We start from the raw sequence: 20,552 nt of genomic DNA on the forward strand, positions 1-20,552 counted from the left end.
TTTATAAAGGCTTGCCTTTAAAAAAAACTAACTCATCCTCATGTGAAAGCTTTGCTAATCACAAAGGTGGCAAAGTTTTTCCTTCCAGAAACTTGCGAATTTTCATTCCATAAAAACAGTCAGAAGAACACAGCATTTTTTACAGACGAGAAGAAAATGCAGATAGGATTAACCACCCTATAATAAGCTGTAATCAGGTTTCCAAGAAGCCAAGTTACTTGGCCATTACAGGCCACTGGGCATAATAGGGAAAAAGGAAAATGGGATGGGAAGAATTTCAATGTACAGTTAAGCAAGTTTGGCATTATTCCACTGGATCTCATAGTTAGTGTTGTCAATGTCATGTTGAGATTATGATTAACAACTGTCTTCCCTTGATTATATAATTATTCTTCCCAAGATTATGAGTCTTGACAAACTGGAAGATCACTCAAAAAAAGTATCTCTGGTGTTGTGAAATACAATTTTTGATAACTCTTCCTGTATGACCAAAATAAGACAAGCTGCAAAAATATAGAACTTTGTAAACACCAAGTAGCAGCAATAATTTGTCTTTTGGAGAAGGTAAGAAATTACAGATTTGGTTGATGGAATGAAAGGTGGTGGTGATGAGTTGGAATTTCTTCAAAATCTTTGCCAATTCAGAAATGCTTTTAATATAAGGAATAAGGATTCTGCAGAATTATTCTTCCCTTGGAGGGTGTTGAGGGAAACTATCAGTGATTCCATGCATAATTTTTAGGTTATAATCATATTCAAAAAATGATGTGTTTTGTGCTGTACAAGTGCAACATAAGGTACAACACACAGCCCAGCATGAAATTGTTCATAGGACTGTTTGATAATGTCCAATTCTACTTGAAGAGATACTTTGGAGGCACATTTTGTGTGTTCTGGAAACCAAAAATTTCATAATTCCATTTTGAGAAGGACTGTATGCAGATGAAATAAGAATATTCTTCTTCTTAGTCAATTTCCATGGCTGAGGACTTGTGATCCAATATATTAGTCTTTTCCATTTGTCTCTGTCTTCTGTCATTCTAAGTGCAATCTCCAACTAAGTTCTGTAAGAGCAGGAATTAGATCTAGCCAATCTCCAACGAGGCCTGCTTCTTCTTCTTCTTCCAGCTGCTTGCATCTTGCTCTGCAATAAGTTTCTCAACATTCTCTCCCTTTCTTGAAATATGTCCAAAATATCGAAGGATTCTTCTCTCCACCATGTTGAGGACTCATTACAAGATTTAACTTATCTCGGATGCTCTCAGGTTGGTTCTTTTCTCTGTCCAAGGAACCCTAAGCATCCTTCTCCAGGTCCATATTTCAAAAATCCTGACCTTGTTTATGGCTAAGACTCTAAGCCATAAAGAACCACAGAGAAAACCAGAAAAGGATCTGACCAGTCTTGATCTTTGTGTTGATAGATATTTTTCTATTCTTTCAGATCTTGGTGAGCTGAGTCATTGCAAATATTCCCTTTGTAATTTGTTTTCTTATTTCTTTCTTATGACTCCCATTGGCAGAGAGAAATGATCCCAGATAGATAAACTGATAAACTTTATCTATGTTAGTAAGCAGTCCTGAAGTATTTCCATTATGATTCCTATCTAGGATCATCAGCTTTGTTTTACTGACAATGATTTTGAGTCCATATGTCAAACTAAGCCATTCTACTCTTTCAAGGAGTTCAATCATGTTATTGACATTTTTTGTTATTAGTATTATAATCATCAACATATCTTAAGATATTGATTCTTGAGCCTCCTATCAATATGCCTCTATTCCAGTCATCAGAGACCTATTGATAATTTCCTCACCATACGGATTGAAAAGTCCAGGAGATAGCATACAACCTTGCCTCTTTTTATGCAAACAGAACCAATAGATAATGCATTATCAATGCTTACTGAATTATTATTGTTGTAAAACTGACTTATTAACAAGATAAGAATGTTAAGGAAAGCCAGACTTAGGCATTATTTCCTATATTAATTCCAATGTATGCAGTCAAAGGCTTTGGTGTAGTCAATAAAGCATAAGTTAGCAGGACTACTGAATTCTTTTGATTTTCCAATAAAGTGTCTGAGATTTGAGAACTAGTCTTTTCCCTTTCTCAAATCCAGCCTGTTCTAAAGAGATATGAGCCTGCAAGTGATTATTAATTTTTTCTTTGATAATGCCCAGCATGATTCTACTTGTGTCTGAGATTAATGCTATTGTTCTATAGTTTTCACATTTCTTGGTGCTTCCTTTTTTTATGCATTGGTATAAAGATTGTCTTCACCCTGTCCAATGGCCAAATTCAACTACATAATCTCAGCATTACTTCACACTTGTTCCTATCAACAACTGGAAAGAAGTTAAATCCAGGGGAATTACAGATGAAAGCAATAGAAATTATTACAAAGAAATCAATAAAACAATAAAGAAATCTTAGGAAAGATAGAGATCGAGTCCCATGCGGAAAGTATTGAAACAAGAATTCTGTTTTCAAAAATCAAAGCACTGTAATAGTTTCCAGGCAAAAAAAAAAAAAAAAAAAAAAAACTACCACATAAAAGATAAAGATGAGCACATCCTAACTGAAAAAAAGAGAAATTTTGGAGAGATGGAAAGAATACTGAAAATATCTATACAAAAATTCATATATATTAGTTAATGAATCTTTGACACAAACATGAGAAAATAAACCTCTCATCCTCTTTGAGGAAAAATCTTGATGTTCTTGGATTTTAAGCATAGCAGAATGGCCAGTCTGTCCAAACTAACAAAGGTTATTTGATAAACACCAGGCAAGAATAGAGGTGATAATGTATCTTTGATAAGTGATAAGAAAGAAGACAACTTCCAGCTGGTTTGAAAGTGGTATACAGATTATATCTGTGAAGAGTCCTTGCTATTTGTTCAGATGTTATTTTGAGGTGGAGTATGCAGATCCTTTTAACATCAGATTGCAATCTGGGAGAGGGATGATAATTATCTGTACTTGAATATTTACTGTATTGAGGTTTTGTTGTATTAATTAAGTAATAGAGTAAATTTTCACATGTAACAGGAATTTTCATTGAATTACCTATATGGTTTAGATTATATTATATTGTTCTACTTTCATGATAAAGCACATTTCTGTTATTATTTTAGAAAATTTATTATAAATCTTTACTGGAGCTCTTTGGTTCCAATTACCTGCATTACAAGCTCTTTCCCATTTTGTAGGGTTCACACCTTGTAATAAAATCTACATTTAAAATCTGCATTTTTAAACATTTATACACACTATAGGCAAAATTTCAAATAAATCCATTTCAAAAGACTATCTGAGCTTATGAATTAATTTTCATGAAATCCCTAAAAACTGAGTAAAAGACACTCAGTATATATCAGAAACACAATGGCTATGTCATAATTAATAGTGGTTTTTTATAAGTTATATTGAAATTCAACCATAGTTGTATTTTTATAAGGAAATTATAACACAGTCTAATATTAATTAAAATAAATTTAATTAATATTCCAATATTTTGGAAAAGTCAAATTGCCATCATCAGGAAACAAAATAAGATATATATGCACACAAGTACTGCACTAAGTCATGAAGATGAAGCATGCTAACTAAGAGTAGGCCTTATGTCCTAAATGGTGCCCACTAGTGGACTAAATTGAGCATCCTTGACTGTAGAGCTGAAGCATGGATGACGAGAACTTCCCAAATTTGGGCCAGTTTGATGCAACCGAATTCGTTGAGGTTAAGATAGTTTTCTTAAGGCAGAAGCAGATTCGAGGAGAAATTTCATATTTATATTTGTTGTGATGGAGTAAAGTGGCTAGAAAACCTTGAACTCCAACATGCTGATATTATGGTCAGTCATGTCTCCTCTCTATTCACCAATGTCCCACTTAAAGACACTTTAGACTTTATTCAAACTGAATTTCCTCCTAATATTTCAGTCTTCTGCTATGAACTCTGGCTATTACATTTAGCAAGGAAGATTCTACAAAAGACAGTGGGGACAGCAATGAAACCCCCCAGCTAATTTCTTCATGGAAATATTTGAAGTTCTAAACTCTGCCCTATATAGACCCATTGTTTGGCTACACTTTATTGATAATGTGTTCTCCATTTGGCTGCATGGCCTGGATGCTCTCAACATATTTCTAACATGCTTTAAACAATCAACATCCCAGGATCCAGCTCATGTCAGAAAAAGAAAATTACAACAGTCTTCCCTTTGTAGATACATTAATTACATGCCAGCCTGATGAATCCCTGGCATTCTCTGTTTACAGAAAGCCCACACATACTGGTAGATACATTCACAGTCACATCACTCCCCTCCTTCCTCAACAGTATGAAATTATAGAAACTTTATATAACAGGGCTAAATTAATTAGTTCAGATAAGTGACCCCTCCACTGAACTTAACCACATTCACAATACTTTCTTAGCCAATGGTTACAATTCCTACCATATCCAAAAAAATATTAAATCCCAAACCCACACACCCTTTCCCTCTTCTAAAGAAAAGAGACTACACTAAAGCTATCACTATTCCATATATCCAAGGCACATCCAAAAAAACGAACAAAAATCTTTAAAAAATACAATCTTTCTACCACTTACATACCATATAAAAAAATAGCATCCCTTATCTGTTCCACTAAAGACTAACCATAGTCCATAGACTTGACAGGTGTTTTTCCCATCTCTTGTTGCTGTAAACTATCCTACTATGGCCAAACAGGCAGAACAGCCAACATCAGAATTGCTGAACATAAGGACTATATCCATTTCCATCACTACAGACACTCAGGGCTTGCTGACCATGCTTTGGACACCCCACCATACAATCAGTTAGAAGAAAGTCACTTCACTCCATCACAGCAAATATAAATAAGACTTTTCCTTGCATCTGCTTCTGACTTAAGAAAATACCATAACCTTAACAAATTTGGTTGCATGAAACTGCCCCAAATTTGGGAACCTCTCGTCCTCCATACTTCAGCCCAACAGCCAAGGATGCTCAATTTAGTCCACTAGTGGGCATTATTTAGGCCTACTAGTCGGTATTTAGTTGATATGCTTAATCTTCATTAATTAGTGTAGTGCCTGCATATACATCTTATATTTTGTTCCCTGACGATGGTAATTTGACTTTGCTGAAATATTGAAATATTAATTAAATTTATTTTAGTTAATATTAGTCTACATTGTAATTCCCTTACACAATACAGTTATGAATAGCCAATGCATAAGCCTTATGGCCCAAACTAAATTAAACCAAATACGAATTTCTCACCATTCTCAACAAATACTTGAAGTACAGCTCTGTAAGTAACATTTCTAGAATGCATATAATGATCCTGTTCAGAATGTTCTGCCCATCGTGCACGTGTTTCTTGTGCAGCCAATCGTAAACCATAGTTCGAAATATACCAATCAGGATAGGTCTCTTGTGTTATACGAAGGGCAGATGCTACTGTCTTGCTTAGGGGAAAGTTCTTATAATTAGACCCTGAAAAATTTCATATCAAGAATTTATATATTAGACACAGCAATAAAAAATTAATACACCCAACAATGATGTATATTCAAGGACAAACTATTTAAGTATTGTTTGTATACTGATTTTTATCTATCAGTAAATATATTTAATTCATACATTATTTTGGTGTTGTTTCAAAGAAGCATATTTATCTTGTGGAAATACTTAAGCTAAGTAATGAAATCATAATGTTTCATGAGAGTGGAAGAAGAGTAAGATAGTGCCAACTAGTATTAAAATAAGTATCAAATTACAGATTACTGGTTAAGGTTGAAGAAATTTGTTAAGGCTGAAATATAGGAATAAGCAGATGAAGAACAAAAAAAAAATAATAATCATGCATGCAAACAACACAAGAACATACCAGAAACACTACTGACATTTTGTTTTCGTAATTTAGTCCAATATTTCAGTCCTGTTACAAATGTACTGAATTCTAAATGGTATATTACCCTCTCAGGATAGACTGTAGTTTTAAGTGTAATTAAGCAATATTATAGAGGCAATAATTTCACTAATCTGTTAATAAAATATAACTACTGAGACTAATGCTCAATGCTATATATATATATCTATTTTTTTTTTTAATTAATGAAATCAACTGGTGCATGTAGTGAAACTGTGTCAAAAATTCAAAACTGACTTGCATTAATGAATTTTCAATAGAGAAATACAACTTTCAGTAAGGAAATACCGCGAGTAGACATATTACTTACTATTATAATAACGGAATTAACTCACGTAAAACATTCTTCATTCGTAGAATTTTTGCCCGAGTATCACAGGCATGATCAGTACAAGTACGAAGGCTAATTAAACAATAACTGCTATATTCACAAAGCACCACCTAAGATTAAATTTCCTCAATTTATTAAAAAAAGTATATATATATAATAATATATATATATGTGTGTGTGTGTGTGTGTACAATTACAAGTTAGGTAACATTTGCTGATTTATAGAGTACTATCTCCCACAAAGGGGTGGAAAGACAGACCATTGGATCTGTTTAGGTTAGGGGAGTGAAGTAACGTTTCACATGTTTCTTTGTAAAGCCGTTCCATTAGGAACCGACTTTTGTCTTGTTCCACTGAACTCTATGTCTAGTGTTGATGGCATGCTCTGCAAGTCCAGACTGTTCAGGTTCAAGGTATTGAATGTACGACTTGTGTTCTTCTAACCTGATCTGAGCAGATCTTCCTGTTTGTCCAAAATATGATAACCCACAAGAGCAGAGAATCTGGTAGACACCTGGATAGCTGAGATGTGGGAGCTTGTCCTTTGGAGACGTGAGGCATGTAGAGATTTTTCTGATTGGTCGAAAAGGCACACAAATATTTAGTGGTTTTAACACCTTAGCTATGCATTCGCTAATGCCTTGCACATAGGGGGATAGGTATACGTGTAGTTTCTTCTGTATTTGAAGAGGATGCTGAAGCACGACTACTTAAAACTCTTTTTATGAAGGAATTCTTATAACAATTGGATATGAAGGAGGAATTAATATATTGTAATTCTTTTTGTAATAGTTCTTCTGAAGAACAAAAGGAGTGGGCTCTACGAACCAATGTTTTTATAGTACCTGCCTTATGACTGTTATACCAACAAATCGAAGGAACAGCAATGGGTAATCCAATATCTCCTGCTATTGCCAACTAAACCTAAACCTCTTTTTATGCGAATTTTTTTTTTTTTTACGCAAATTGGGATATCAAAAATATTTTTTTACGCGATTTTTATTCACTTTTACGCAACCAGCCTAAAATCCAAGTTAGGAAAAAATTCGTAATTCAAGAAAATTCTGAGAATTTTGTAGAATTGCATTCTCGTTTCAATAAAGAAAATTCTGAGATTTTTTTTTTTTTTGCATTTAATTCGTTTCAGTTAAGAAAATTCTAAATTCTTACGAATTTCATTTATTGGGAATTCCCTGAATTACATAACTGACAGCGCATAAAAAAGCAGTTCTTAGCAGTTTGAATTTTGGTGTTTGAGTAGACAAACAGTTACCTCATTTTTTGCATTTGCATTTTTTAAGTGAAATCAAAATAAAATCGCGTTATAAAATTAATAATTTTGCCAAGAAATAATAAATGGTAAGCTATATGTAATTTTCAAACTTTCATTTCATTAACCGAAGATTTTAATCCAGCCCTCACATGATGTTGCCGATGAAAACCGTTTCCTTGGATATAAAAATTCAAATTTAGGATCGTCTTCGAATTGGGGAAGGTGCGACGGCTGTGGATAAGCATTTTGGATTCCGTGAATCAACTATCAGATCTATGAAAAATGAAGAGGCTATTAGAAAAGCGGTATGTTCTGGTACAAAATCGAGTGTGAAATTATCATCATACACAAGAGATGATGTTGTTCTAGAAAAGGCCAAAAAAGCTTTAGTGATGTGGATAGAAGATAACGTACAAAAAAGAATGGCAGTTGGCGGAAATTCCATCAAGCAATCAGCACTGAGATTTTATGAACAGATTAAAACACTGCAGCCAGATACTTCATCTCAATCGAGGAAAAAAAAATATGAATTTCATGCAAGCAATGGTTGACTGGCTAAGTTTATTAAAAGACATGCTCTTCATAATATAAAAATTAAAGGTGAAACGGCTTCTGCTGATGAAACAGCTGCTAAAGCATTTCCACAAAAACTTGCTAAAATAACTGAAGATGGAGGTTTCATCCATATTCTGAACAAGTTTGGAATATGGATGAAACAGGCCTTTTCTGAAAAAAAAAAATACCAGAACTTGCGTATCAAAAATGCAAAAAGCTGTTGGTGGGTTCGAAGCAGCAAAGGATCGCATAACACTCCTATTTTGTTCGAACGCTTTAGGAAATCTGATGTTAAAACCACTGCTCATAAATCGATCATTAAGACCACAGCCAATGAAAGGTGTAGATTTTCAAAAATTGCCAGTTCATTGGATGGCCAACAAAAAAGCTTGGGTGACCATTAATATTTTCACTGAGTGGTTCCACAAACATTTTGTGCCTTGTCATTCAAATAGACGCTATTTGAATGACAAGGGTCTTGAATTTAAAGTGCTTTTGATTCTTGATTAATGCACCCGGTCATCATGCCATAGAACACCCAAATGTGCAATTTTTTTTTTTTTCTGCCGCCCAATACCATTGGGAGGCAGAAAAAAATATCATTGCTACAACCTCTAGATCAGGGTATAATTGCGACATTTTAAAACATATTATGTCAAACGACATTTCAGTACGTTTTGAACAAGCTAAATGATGATGAAACACTGTTAGTTATGGATGTGTGGAAAAAAATTTCAATTATGGATTGTATTGATCAGGTTCGATTATCGTTATCTGAATTGAGACCAGAAACTATGAATGCATGCTGGAAAGCCCGCATGTGTTAAAGAGAATGCTCCTGTTCCCTTCAATTATACTGCAGAATTTCCCAATATAATAAGTTTGGCATGTGAAATTGACGGAGAAGGATTCGATGATCTTACATCGGCAGATATCGAAGAATTGTTAATTGATAAACCTCTTATCGAAGATGAAATAGTGGAGATTGTTTCTGAGACTCCTGAAAGCAAAGAAGTGAATGATAATGATCAAGATAATCCTACTTTTACTGCTGATATTATTAAAGAAGGTCTTAAACTAGCCAGTAATTTAGGCAATTACTGGCTAGTTTAATATGATCCAAATGAAGAACATGCTGGGAAGTTTTCACATGAGCTTAAGTTGTTAATGTCTTCATAGAAAGAATTATATCGCGACTTATCTAAAGCATCAACACAGCGATTAATAACTGAATTCATGCCTAAAACTACTAAAACAACCAGTAGTACTTTTGTTCAAGACATGACAAGAAGAATTCCACAAGTTGAGGTGGAAGTCGATGATGATAATACCATATCTAGTAGTTCTAGAAATATTACAGTCTCACGAAAATGCGTTTATTGTCACAAACTGATAGCGAATAACATAATTTTTTTTATAGAATCCTTAGCAAACACTGAAATGAATATGTTTTTTTTAAAGTTATTAAAATTCATTATATGTATGTGTGTTCTCCATGAAATGTAAATAAAAATTTTATGACCTTAATGAATTTAATGTTTGTTTTTTTTCATTATTTTGCTTATATTTCAGGTTTGGAACCAATCTTCACTTTTTGTATGGAGTCAGTAGTTCTTTTTACACAAATTCTATTTACGCGCAATTTTTAGGAATGTATCTATCGTGTAAAAAGAAGTTTAGGTGTACTTCATGGAGCACTTTGAACAACCTATCTTTAAAAACATTTCACCTAGACATAACCTTTGGTTCAGATATGTGGACAACGTTTTTGCCATATGGAAGGGCACTTCAGAAGAATTACAATAATTTCTCTCAAATATAAAAGCACTTCATCCAAGGATCCAGTTCACCCTAGAAGTAGAAGTAAATAAGCAGTTAGACTTTCTAGACCTCTTAATTCTTCGCAAACCAGATGGTAACCTACAATTCACAGTCTATAGGAAGGAGACTCATACAGGCCAGTACATCCATGCTGAATCATATCACCATCCCAGTCAAAAGGCAGGTACTATAAAAACACTGGTTCATAGAGCCCACTCCTTTTGTTCTTCAGAAGAACTATTCCAAAAAGAATTACAATATATTAATTCCTCCTTCATATCCAATGGTTATAAGAATTCCTTCATAAAAAGAGCTTTAAGTAGTCGTGCTTCAGCATCCTCTTCAAATACAGAAGAAACTACACGCATACCTATCCCCTATGTGCAAGGCATTAGTGAATGCATAGCTAAAGTGTTAAAACCACTAAATATTTGTGTGGTCAACCCATCAGAAAAATCTCTACATGCCTCACGTCTCCAAAGGACAAACTCCAAATCTCAGCTATCCAGGTGTCTACCAGATTCCTTGCTCTTGTGGGTTATCATATTTCGGACAAACAGGAAGATCTGCTCGGATCAGGTTAGAAGAACACAAGTCGTATATTCAGTACCTTGAAGCTTAACAGTCTGGACTTGCAGAGCATGCCATCAACACTAGACAGAGTTCAGTGGAACAAGACATAAGTCATTCACAAAAGTCGGTTCCTAATGGAACGGTTTTACAAAGAAACATGTGAAACGTTACTTCACTCCCCCTAACCTAAACAGATCTGATGGTCTACATCTGTCCCCCCTTGTGGGAGATAGCACTCTATAAATCAGCAAAAGTTACCTAACTTATAATTGTACAATACACACATACATATATTTTTTTTAAAAATAACTTTAGGAAATTTAACCTTAGTTACTTAGGTGGTGCTTTTTGAATATAATAGTTGTTTAATTAGCCTTTGTACTTGTACTGATGATGCCTGTGATACCCAGGTGAAAATTCTACAAATAAAGAATATTTTACGTGAGTTAATTCCGTTATTATAGTAGCAAGTAACAGAGAAATACATTAGACACAGAGTTAATGTTCACTACAGCAAACTCACAGAACAGGTTGTTATGCTGGATAATTGCTATAACAAATTTCTTTTAGCACAGCATTGTATTTATGGGGATTTGGTCATAACCTTTCAGCAATGTGGTCGGTGTGTTTGTTATAGTGGTGTTTGATACTATAGGGAGTCAACTGAATTTAACTTTATTGAAAATTAGCAAAAAAACATTTTCTGCTAAAATTAAAAGTACATTAAAGGAATAAACAAGTATTTCAAAAAGACAAAATACAGCTGGTGAACCTAAATCAGCAAGCTGCATGCCTCAAGGTTAATATATCAAGCACACAGCACTTGCTGTTATAGGTTAGTCAGCCCATTTCACCTTCAATAACTGACCTCATTACCCCCTCCCCAACACACACACATTGACCTCACTCATGAGAGACTAAAACCTATATAACACGTCGGTGCAGTTGTAGCCCTTGGGGGAAACAGTAAGATGGAGTCCATTTAAAAGAGATAGACAAAATAAAAGAAGAAGATAAGGAACTGGTTCAAAAGGTATGTAGATAAACAATAAACTGATGCTAACCAACAGCTGCTGCACACATTTTTACAAGATTAAAGAAAAGTACAGAATGATGGAGGTCAGTTCAGCAGAGGAATAATGTCTCTGAGAGAGACTAGTATCACCATCATCATCAATTAACAGAATGTCCTGATTTTGGATAGCATTTTGCAAGCATAGTTTATCAAGTGGCAGGCACAGCCACTTTCCACCCAGAAGGATAAAGGATCAAATCTCACAATGAGCATGGATCTTTTGTGAATGTCTGTAGGTGAGGGAAAAAATGAATTCTTCTGCCTGGTGTGAGACCACCTTAGTGAAGTCCTGAAGTGGTTTGAAAAAGTTCCATATTTGGTCTCTTCAACAGGATCATCCAACCTTTACTCAGACTGATTTAACAGGGCAACAACCTTTCATGGGTGGGGTTCACATTTAAAAAACAGTATCAATGATATTTAACAGTTTCTAGTGCACCACTTCAAATGTGAGAACAATATCTTGTATGAATGTTTAGATTTGGAATCTATATACTGTTAGTAGTTGCATCCAAGCAAGTAATATCATGAACAAAAAAGAATACCAAGTTTTTATGAAGACTGAGGCGACTATGAAGGTGATGTGTTTGTGCTAGGAAAGCTATAAGTGTAAGTCAATTGAAGAGGAGCAATCTGATTTTGTGTGCAGATCCAGGTATTATTTAAAATAAAGGAAGGTGAAAATGCAATCTTTCCTGTGAGAGAAATGTAAATTGAGAGAAAGTCATTTAGAGAGAGAGGGGCATATGTGAAATTATAAAGCCTTGGATACTCCAACATTGGCAGGGAAATCAGAACAGCTAATATTCACTGTTTGTCATGACAAACAGTGAATGACTAAATAAGAAATTGTCAACTTTTAAGAGTAAAAAACACACCATAAAATTATTGTTTGGAAACCAGGCCTCTATGGTCGATGGAATCAAGTTCCCAGAAATATTAAGAGAAACTTATGAGTTTCTCAAAACTTTTCTGTAGTCTGTATGAAAATGAGAGGGCAATGCTTGCTAGGAGACTTTCTGTGGATTGAGAGTTGTGGCACTCCACGAGTGAAGTTGACGACTGATGACTAGAAGCAATATTTTTGAGAGAATTGAAGTGAGGGCAATGAGACAATAGCTTATCTCTTTGACTTTTTTTTGGAATAGCTGAATATAAACATGTTTGAAAAATAAATAAATACAATGAAAGACTATATGTTAGAAGTTTTAACTGCAATCAAGTGGATCATCTTCAGTATGAAATCAAAAATTAAAAAAGGGTACAAGCAACATACCCGAAGAATCAACAATGTATATGTCAGTTATGAAGAATAACATTGATTCTTCTGTTACATTACTTGTTTAGATTTTAAATTCATAAAATTTTACGCAAATAAAATTAAATGTGTTGTCCTTTCTTTCATTGCTTACACGGTGATCAGAATACATTTTGGAAAATTATGGAGACAACTACCGTGTTAGAGCAAAATTTAGTTTAATATAAACCAAAATGAACACACGACGTTTTAACCATCATATCAAGGTCATCAGAGAAACAGACTGCACTACAATCTACATGGTTTGCTAAAGTTACTAACCAACTGTTACAACCAACGGGCTGTAACAGTTGGTCAGTAACTTTAGTAAATCATGTAGATTGTAGTGCAGCTTGTTTCTCTGTATATATGTGTATGTTCCAGATAATGACCTTGATGTGAAGGTCGAAACGCGTGCGTTCATTTTGGTTTATATTAAACTAAAGTTTTGCTATAACACGGTAGTTGTCTCCATAATTTTCCAAAATGTAAATGTGTTGTATTGTAATGATTTCTTAAAACGTCTACTTATGTTTCAATTCATTGAAATATAGGCATGTTTATATGATGGAGATTAGATGTCAGGTGAGTATAAAAGAATGTAAAGACTAATATAGAATGTGTAATAATTCTGAGGTGCATGGATAGGATTAAAAGAACTAGAAGACATTTATATCCAAGCAATCCAAGATTTTGCTGACGTTTTTCTAATCTGATATGATGAACAAAAATGCTTATTTATCATTCTTGGTATCATAAACATGTTTTACTAACATTTCCTTTACCATTCCTCTTGCACTACTCATTCTTCCTTTCCTCTGTTTAAGTGACCACACCACCTCAGATAGCTCTACTAACACACATTCTTGAATGTTAACAATGGCAAATTTCTTTCTAATATCTTCATTTTAAACATGATTCTGCCATCTATTCACTCCCCTAATTTTTCTCAGACTGTCACATCTGTGGTTTCTAATTACTGATCAAGTGCTTTATTTCTAATCCAACTTGTAGATCCATAACTTAAAACAGGTTTGAAAAATTGTCTTGTATACAGCTAATTTAGTGTTTTGGTTACTTTCTATCTTATTCCATATAAATTTATTCAAACAGCTCCACACCATACCAGCTTTGCTTATTTTGTTGTCTATTTCCAAATTTAATCTTCACTAAAAATGGTGCCTAGCTGAAATATTTTATTTCTTTTACAGGTTCTCCAATGATAATGCACTTGTTTGTAACTAAAGAACTGACTGCTTTCACAGTTTGGTTCTTTTTATTGTAGAATTTCACACCAAATTTGTTACAGCTATTCAATTTAGTTACAAGAGGTGTACTGCATTTGTTTAGGAGTACAACATCATCTGCATAAAAGCATAGAGCTAAGTTTGATATTTCCATTTGTAATATCAGGATTAATGCCACTTCCTTCCATAATGCAATCCATATGGACTCTGAACAAGAGTTGAGATGGTGTGCATTAAATAAATATACATTTTTAAAAAAATACAAGCCATAATTATAAACTCAAATAGCTATAAAGCTTGTCCAGACAAGCTTTCACAAATATCCATGCACATGGTGGCATTCACATCGACAACCCATTGGCTGGATAGCAGGTATACTAGCCATTCAGTGAACCAGCTTAGCATGTATTGCTCTAATCAGACACTATGTTGTATGCTTTTTCCAGATCTACAAAACTTAAGTACAAATCCTTGTTCTATTTCAACAATTCCTCAACTATTTTTTGTGAAGTGAAAATCAGATCTTGACAACCACAATTTGGTGTGAAGACAGCTTGTTCCTCTCCAAGAATCTCTTCCATAATTTTTTGTCGTTGCATCTGAAATATGCTTGCATATTCAGTAGAGAAATTCCTCTGTAATTCTCACATTCAGTTTTATTTCCCATTTTATTGATGAGAACTATAGACTCTACTCCAATTATGTGGAATTGGACCTTCTGAATTATGCAATGTAGCCAGAGCAATATGTTCATGTCTCCATATTTGAGTATTTCTGGTTGAATATCATTTACTCTCCAGCTGCCTTTCTACATTTCTGGCTTTTAGTAACTTTTGTACCTTAAGTATTGATATATACTTAAGTGTAGATCCATATATATATCCTATTGTATACCCCTTGTGGAAGTGGCATTTACAGCCGTAGTGCTAGGATGTCTGAAGAAAGCCATTCTTAGTTTGATTCTAGTCGCAGAAATGTTCATTTATCAAGTCTGAATGACTCGAAATCAGAGTAATTTTCCTTTTAGTAATTAAATGAGGCAGTAGCTGAATGTATTCCTAGTGCTCTAAGAATAAATAGGTTGGGAGTGAAATGGATGTGCAACCTTACTAAGCAAGAGCTCCACAAGAAGAAGATAATGTGGAAAGAATATTGTGAGAGGGGGTTATGAAATATATAAAGCTCAGGCCAGAAAAGTAATGAGTATTGGGCAGAAAGCTAAATCAGAGCATGAAAAGAAATTGGCCATGCAAACTAAAGGCAATCCCAAAGAATTTTATCATTATGCCACAAGCAAAAGAAAGAATGAATGTGAAAGAATAACTTTATTGAATGCAGATGGTACTTTAGTGTCAGAAGATAATGATATTCATAAATTAATGAGTGCTCAGTATGCTAAGATATATCAACCAGGTGTATGTAACATAATGCTCAGTGCTACTGAAACAATGGATGAAGAGTTAGAGGTTCATGAAAATCAAATTGAAGCGCTGTTGCATAATCTGGATAAGAATTTGTCAACAGGGACAGATGACATATCAGCCCATTTACTAAAGAAATGTTCATCTGAATTGGCTAGGCCTTTCACATGTTCGAATAACTTGAGTCTCAGCTAAGGAATGGAAGGAATGTATGATAGTTCCTCTGTACAAGGGTGGCGAAAAACTGATGTGTCTAACTGCCAACCTATCAGTATCTCTGGTGTGGTTGTGAAGATTTTAGAGAGGTTGATAAGAACTAGTATAGACAAACAAGTTACACTCTGCCAGGAACAGCATGGGTTTATTAAAGGAAGATCATGTTTTAGCAATTTGCTCATATTTTATAACAAAGTCATGGCCGATTTGGATAAAGGGAATGGATACACTATGATAATGTTGGATTTTTCCAAGGCATTTGATAGGATACCACACAAAAGGCTGTTGCATAAACTGGAGAATATTGGATTAGAATATAAACTCTTGATTGGTTTAGGAGTTGGTTGACAGATAGATATCAAAAAGTGTATACAGTGGACATGAATCTGTCAGATTTTAAGTGACCAGTGGTGTTCCTCAGGGTTCAGTCCTTGGGCCATCATTGTTCAATCTATACATTAATGACATCAGGCAATCAGGGATGCTACTGATATTCAGCAATTACAAAATATTTGAATAGGCTGGAAATTTGGGCAAACGAAAATGGCTGTCAGTTTAATGTTAATAAGTGTAAAGTTATGCACTTTGGTGTGATGAGATTTCTAGTGACATATTATATTAGCGGGGTTACTCTACACAAAACTGAAAAGGCAAGGGATCTTGGCATATTGGTGGATAGGAATTAGAAGTTCAAAGGTCACATAGCAAAAGTTGCAAATACAACTCAGAGGATAATTGTGATGTTCAAGAACCTTGGAATCTAAGGATAATGAAGTCATTTTGCCTCTTTATAAGGCTTTGATAAGACCACACCTCAATGATTGTGGACAGATTTAGTCTCCTGGAGTCCAAGGGGGATAAAGAAGCTGTGGAAAGGGTGCAAAGAAGTTACAAAGATTACATTCAGATTATGGGATTTAGATTATGAGGACAGATTGCAAGTATGTGGATTACTAGTTAACGGGAGAAAGAAGGGTGATATGATAGAAGTCTATAAACTTTTAAATATGTTATAAGATATTGTCTGATGAAATCTTTCATTATATGGAAGGTGGGGGAGAGAACATGGGGGAATCCATGGAAATTAAGTTTGTTCACAGTCGAAAAAGGGATAAAAGCTAGGTTTTTCTCTCATAGAGCAGTGAGTGAGTGGTATAGTTTACATTTAGGGGTAGTGAGTGCATGAATTTAAAGGAATGTATGACAGCTGGTTTGGGTTAATTAGAGCCTCTCTTGATGTGTAAGGCTATAAATGAGTGAGTCTCCCTCGACTTGACTCCCTGGAGGTCTCAGATAATAATATAATCCTGTTTACATTTGTCTTAAACATTATTTTACTACTGTTCTGTCACTACTTGTTTCATTTAAGTCTTTCAAAGTAATTACTCCATACATCTAGAATATCTTTATCTTCAATTTTCCTGTCACCTTTAGCATCTTTATTCCTTTGATCTCTTTCCTCCATTTCTTAGCTTTTTCAATAGCTTCCTGATATTTATCTTCTTATATTCTATTGTCATGCTTTCCCATTGTTTAGCTGCTTTTAAACATATCTTAACTCTTTTATATTTTTCCAGGACTGTATCAAATTCTTATGTCTACAGTATTCTTATTTTCCTATTCTTGCAAAATAAAAAAACAAGAATACTTATTTTTCCTTATGCAGACAATTTAACCCTATGCCTCCCTAGCTGAACAAATCAATGATTTTTTCAGAGATCAGTGATGCCAGCGAAGCCAGTGAGACTACACTGCTTGGTTCTTGTTTGCAAAGTGTTTCATTTTGAAAAATGTTATAATGCTTATTATAATTATAAATTTAATTAATGTGGTATATTTATGATATCATTTTTTTTTTGTTTTTTTTTTTAATCACACAGAATATTTACATACTGATTCACTAGATCATTAGATGTAAAAAGTAGTAAATGACATATGAAAACAGTGCAGATGGCATTATTTATTTACATGCATATATCTACATTTGGATGTGATGAATATTCTACAGTTTTTAAAGATGGTTGAAAGTTTATGTTTTGGTATTTTGTATTAAACAACAGAAAATATGCACACGAGTCTCTCGTTCTCTCTATATATACATATTTCTTTTCATTAAAGGTTTTCTGTTTTTCTCTGAATTATGGTTTAGACATCAATCAAGATTTAACTTATGAAAATTTCATCTTTAAAACAGAAAGCAGGAGTAATACAGCTTTCTGTTTTAAACATTAATCTTGCAGAGATTGTGTATTTGTATTGCATGATATTATATATATGATATTGAGTGTAACAAACAAAATTCATTTATAATTTCTTTTTATCTATATCTTACTGTATAAGGTGTACACAATGTTTGTATATTATGTAACTGACAATGCTGTTATGACTAAGTGAAATACTGGAGTATATATTAAGAAACACAAGTTTAGATGTCTCTCATTTATTACATACGAAATGCTTTTACCAATACACACTTCTAAAATAAGCAACCCCCCCCCCCCAACATCTGCTGAAAGGCACAGTGCTTAATACAATAGGTACATTTTAACCGAGATTATCCTTCAATTCAGCATTAAAACTTTCCCAAACTTCATCATCATCAAATTCCTGACATGCACCCTCAAGGGGTGCACAAAATATTATGATAGTACTAAATGAAAAACTTACATCATTAATAACTTCCCACCAACAATTTTCCTCCAAATCAATCTGTTACCTGTCAAGACTCCAGCATTATCAGATCTTATATTTCTATCTTCTAAGGTATTTATTACTGTATCAATCCACCTATATATTGGTCTTCCCCTGGGCCTTTTTCCTGCCAACCTGGCAGAGAACACCTGTTCTACTAATCTTTCCTCTCCCATTCTGTTTAAGTCACCATACCACTTGAGATTAGCTCGTAATAAGTTTAGTTTAATCCTTTATCCAAGTGTGAGCAAACAAAGTTTGCGCCTGAAAGTATCTTCAGGACTGGGGTAAGGTAGTACAACACTGGACAACTCGTTGCAAAAGTGGAGAAAGCTCTCATCACTCCTATCTCAGTATCTCCCATAATGCAAAGCACATCTCCTTGCAGATATGTGTAATGCTATGCATTAGGGCCGCTACCCATACCGGTTTCGACCTTTATTGAGGTCTTGTCAGTGGGAGCCAGGCCCAGTAGTGGAAACACCAAAGCAGAAGCAATGAGAGGTCATCCCAACCTATAGGAGTTGCCAAAGGGTGTATAACCTTATTATTAAATTACTCCAGATTCAGAGAAAGATGTTGAAAGTTTATTTTTCACTTGGTTAGACTATAATAAGTTTAGTTTAATCCTTTATCCAAGTGTGAGCAAACAAAGTTTGTGCCTGAAAGTATCTTCAGGAAGAGATTAGTTATGCTAACACATTTCTGAATGCTAATAATATCAAGTTCATTCCTAATATTCTAATTTTTAACATGATATTGTCATTGATGCCACCTGTTCATGCCCCTAATCTTTCTCAGGACTCTCATATCTGTGGTTGCTAGTCTTTGGTCAAGTGTTTTATTTCTAACCAGCTCTCAGATCCATAAGTTAAAATTGGTTTGAACACTGTCTTGTATATAGCTAATTTAGTGTTTTGATTAATTTCTCTCTTATTTCATTCAGTTGGTTTCCTACCATACTAGCTTTGTTGATTCTGTTGTCCATTTTCATATTTAATTTGCCATCTTCACTAAAAAAAGGAATCAGAGATGATAAAGGCAACATGAAAACTGAAGATATTCTAGATGTCTGTGGTAATTTTATTTATTGATGCTTATGGCTATATGAAAACTGGTAAGTAAAAAGTAGAATCACAATTTCCAGAAAACAAATGATGAAAATCTTAACATATAAAAGTTCATTATATAAAAGGTACAACCTGTTTCCTAAGTCTTTCCTTTTTTTTTTTTTTTTAATTATAAAGCAAAAGTAACTTGTCATAATTAAGCCAGGGACAATTATTGTCCTGCTACACGAAGTATGACAAGGCTGCACGTTCTCACAACACTTCATAACATAAAAGCAGCTGTATCCGAGATTTAAGTAGAGAGCAGTTGTTTCTTGTGTGAGAAAACTTGATCCACTAGAGGGAGGCCCATTTCACACTGTATCATCATCTTCTAACATGAGTTCTGCTGATACTATGACGAGACCATGATCTTCTGTTTCCTCCATAACCACCGCCACCATCATACTAACTACAGGTCAAGGTCCAGGCTGGAAAGCCAATTCAAGGCCTCATCCGCCACTTTGTGGATGTCCTGTAGGCCACCACTGTGAAATTGGTGCCTTGGGCAGTCGTACACAATATGAGTAATCATCTGAGCCACGGGAGAACAATCACAATAAGGGTGATCTGACAGCCCCCATTTAAGTAGAAGATAGCCACATCTACCCTGACTAGTTCTGATCCTGTTTATGGATGACCAAATCTTCCTAGGAAGATCAAAACCAGGCTGTGGAGCACAGGGATCTTCTACCAGGAAGCTGTTTGTTGGGAGATTGTTGGACCAGTATTCTCTGCATAAGTCAGATATTGATGGCAGAGCAGCTGAACAGAGTTCGTCCATGGTCCAGAGAGGCTTTCTAGATTTGAGACGAAGACTAGGTGGGTTTATGAGAGTCTGGTGTAGGGGTAGGAGTGGGTTCCTCATTGCTTTATTAAATTTCTTAATCGAGGCTTGTCTTCTCCGTATGTGTGGTGGAGCAATGTTAGATAGAACAGGCAGCCAGGAGAGAGGGGTGCTTCTCACTGTCCCACTAATTGTGCACATGGTAGAGTT

The 20,552-nt window shown here is 34.6% G+C and overlaps 1 protein-coding gene across 4 annotated transcripts in view; it reads right to left on the reverse strand.

The window, feature by feature from the left end:
* LOC150098935 (methyltransferase-like protein 25B) overlaps window positions 1-20,552 on the reverse strand; it is a 176,423-nt gene that overhangs the window by 47,431 nt on the left and 108,440 nt on the right. For all 4 annotated transcript variants that reach the window (XM_090405564.1, XM_090405566.1, XM_090405565.1 and 1 more), the window contains one exon: window positions 5,295-5,510. In XM_090405564.1, the coding sequence (XP_090261690.1) occupies window positions 5,295-5,510 (216 nt within the window). The remainder of the gene's footprint in view (window positions 1-5,294; window positions 5,511-20,552) is intronic.

The sequence above is a fragment of the Typopeltis vanoorti genome, chromosome 15, assembly GCF_054136105.1.
Source record: "Typopeltis vanoorti isolate ZY-2024b chromosome 15, IOZ_Tvanoo_1.0, whole genome shotgun sequence".
NCBI classification, from domain to species: Eukaryota; Metazoa; Arthropoda; class Arachnida; order Uropygi; family Thelyphonidae; genus Typopeltis; species Typopeltis vanoorti.